This window comes from Buceros rhinoceros, unplaced genomic scaffold, assembly GCF_000710305.1.
Source record: "Buceros rhinoceros silvestris isolate BGI_N320 unplaced genomic scaffold, ASM71030v1 scaffold5627, whole genome shotgun sequence".
Classification (NCBI taxonomy): domain Eukaryota; kingdom Metazoa; phylum Chordata; class Aves; order Bucerotiformes; family Bucerotidae; genus Buceros; species Buceros rhinoceros.
The window spans coordinates 1658-4884 of NW_010422636.1; the positions used below are offsets into that span (position 1 = coordinate 1658).

The 3227-nt window shown below is 49.4% G+C and overlaps 1 protein-coding gene across 1 annotated transcript in view; it reads right to left on the reverse strand.

The window, feature by feature from the left end:
* Positions 1–534: 534 nt before the first annotated feature.
* KIF19 (kinesin family member 19) overlaps positions 535–3227 on the reverse strand; it is a 16635-nt gene continuing 13942 nt past the window's right edge. Inside the window, 2 exon segments of the mRNA XM_010140099.1 lie at positions 535–668; positions 1208–1339. Coding sequence (XP_010138401.1) covers positions 535–668; positions 1208–1339 — 266 coding nt within the window.

Below are 3227 nucleotides of genomic sequence, written 5' to 3' on the forward strand. Positions count from 1 at the left end.
TCCAGGCTGCGGTCAGATCTGAAATGTTCTGTATATGGCAAAGAGCTTAGAGCAACCGCTGGCTGCTCTCACAGCCAAACATCTGCTCACCCAAACAGCATTCCAGGCACGCGTTACACCTCCCAGCAACACACGGGCACAGCAGGAAGAATGGGGAAACTATTTCTCAGGCATTTCCATTTGGTTTTAATAGTCAGGGGGCCTTTTGGATGCATGGGTGGCATCCACACTTTTGCCCTGGGAAAAACGGTGGCTTGGGCTCCATGCTGACATCTTCTGGGAGGCGAAGGCTGCTGGAGAAGTGAGGTTTTCCTCTTCTGGACTCTGTTAACACCCTACTTGTCTTAAACTGAAGCTAACAGCTAGAGCGCACCACATAAAAGAAGAACTTGCAGTACGGATGTGGAAGAGGTAATCTACAGCACATAAGGTCCCTCTGCCCCCTGTTAGCCTTCCCTCTGCTTTTCAGCATCACAACACAGAAACTAAAACTCATCTTAAGGCACACACCCCCTGCATCTGCTTCCCCAGCTTCTAGCAGCCTTGAACTTGCAATCCCTTGGGGCCAGAGTCGCGCTCCCCTAGTGACGTCTGTTTAGTCTTCGGCTGGTTCCCCAAGCGGGTGACCAACCGCTGCTTTTGCCGACTGCTGCCACCATCTGCAGGTCCTGCAAGCGAGCAAAGATGAAGCACTGGGTCAAGTTTCTCACGCTTTGATTTGAGTCTCCTTGCCAGTCAAAACAGGGAAGAGACAGATTGCCACAGGCTGCGGAGGGGTGAGTTTGGCAAAGGCGCTAGGATCTGCACATCATTGCCCTCAGAAAGTCCGAAGGTGACACTTCCAGTTGAAGCGGTATGTTGTCGCATGGCTAATTCCAAATAAACTTCGTACTTCACATACGGATTAGACTGGGATTATGAACACCTCTGAAATTGTTATTTTCTCTTCTTAAGAGTTTATTTTTGGCCCAGAGGGAGATGGACTGTAACTCATTCTGGAACATTGCCCAAGTCATCTGTTGCAAACAGAAAAAAAACCCAAACAGGCTTAAAACTTGGCTGTAAAACCCCTGCCCATGTGACTGCTTTCCCAACTGAACCATTTGTGTTGCATGAACAGCCCTTCAGGTTCCGATTGCAGCAGAGCGAGTGCTGAATAATATAGCAGTGCCTCCTGGGCCAGCCAACAGGTATTTCACGTACTCACCCTTGACTTGCTTCTGTAGGACCTGTCCTTTGACACGATCGGTGTTGCTCTGCTGGGTGGTGCTTGCAGGAGCATTGTCTTTTGGCAGCGCCTCTCGAGGAGGCCCTGCTGTCAAAGGCAGGGAGAGCGTCACTGTAAACAGCGGGAGCAGAGCACAGCTTATAAACATTTAGCAACACATGAGTCACTGATAGCCAGCCAAAATAAGTGAGAGCATTGTATATCTGAGGTTAACTATTTCTAGTAAAAAAAAAAAAAAAGAAAAAGAAAAACTAATGAGCCTCAGTGAGCACCTCTGTGCCAGAAGGGGGAAGGATTCTGGCTATGTTTCAATAGGACGCGGGTATCCAGTTCCTGTAACCTCATCCTGGCCTCGTATGTCTGCACAAAGCAGAACAACTGAAGCTGACAGATGGTCAGCACAGCCTGTCCTGTCTTGGTCTCCTTGCTGAGGCTTGGTTTGGATGGGAAACTGGGTGAATGACTGGATCGAGACCAGCAGCTTGTTGCATGTGAACCCAGCTGAACGCTAATCCTTCCCCCTGGAGTACAGAGGCGCACCCGAGGCAGTGGTCTGCAGAGGAAATGCGTTCTTACCCACCAAAAGCTCCATAGGCCATATTTACCCTGCATCAGCCCTTACGGTGGTTTATTGCTCACATGACAATCCACTGTTTCCGGCAGAGCTGGTGCAGGATGTCACCAGCAGCATTGGCCCCTACCTGAATGGTGGCCAATAGGAACCTTGATCTTTGTGGCAACGGATGTGCTAATCGCAGCTTTTGACTGTTGGAAGAGTCTAGCTTGGTGCAGGTGGTTCTCACAAGCTTTGTCTGTATTTGGGCTTGAGAGAGTCCAAAGCTTAGTTTTCAAGATCTGAAAGACACCAAGTTGAGTTAGCCTCAGCGGTGATGCCTCTCACCTCTGTTACCCCGTTGTTTCAAAGATTCCCTTCCCACCTGACTGACTGGCTCAGCTTGCCGTTTAAGCAGGAGATCGAGGGCATTAGAGAAGAATAAAGATATTTAACTTATTTTCTCATGTAGTTTGTACTGTGTTTCTCTCACGGTATTTAAAAACCACCCTAGCTCCACTGGGTCTCTGCCTTCGGCTCAACCCCTCCCTTTTAGGAAGAAGCACAAAGAACCTACCCTGTGGAAGTTTGGTTTGAGAGAGCGAGATCTTTTCTTTCTAGTTGTCCTCACTGTTCCAGATCATGTTCTAGATCATGGCCCAGATTAGGTTCTAGATCACGCTCCGGATCATGTTTTAGGTTATATTCTAGGTTAGCTGTGCTCCCTGCTGGCTCTCAGCTGCAGGCTCCAACAGCACCCCCCCAATACGTGCACTCTCAGGGTGGAATCGGCCTCCAGATACTTCAGCTGAAGTGTATCCTCCCCAGAGAAGCAGTCTGAGGAGACTTTGTTCCCAGGGTCTCCGTGTTGGGCTCTGGAACAGCGACTGGCTGCAGTGAGGGAGATGCAAGTGACTTTTTCCCATGCAAGTCTAGAGAGGTGGGGGACACAGCCTGGGAGTCTCCTTTCCTGCAGCCACAGCAGCTGGTTTCTGCTAAAAATCAAAGCAGTTGCAGCATAATTTGCTTTGCATTCAAAACTTTTATACTTTCCCCCTTCAATGCACTTTCAAGCATTTGGAAGAAATTAAATGCCACCTGGAATATTGTTCTAACAACTTCTTTGTGTAAGGAAACAAAGGCGAAGCTTTTTGACGGCGTGTCTCCCGTGCAGAGCCATGGCTACAAACCGAGTCATCTGGTGGGCAAGAGACTGAGGAGCTCCTAACTGTCCCTCCTGTTCCAGTGCTGAGTGAAATCGGTTTCACCAGGCAGTCATGAAATCAGGACCCGGCAGATCAGTTAACAGGGTAAAAGGAGGTGATCATCCCGGACACCACCGGTCCCCTCACACCAGATTGCATGGGGCATCTCTGTTTACAACTCCCTTCACTCCCCTGGACATCACTGAATGCAGCAGAAGCAGGCGGTTCCGCACCCCATCAT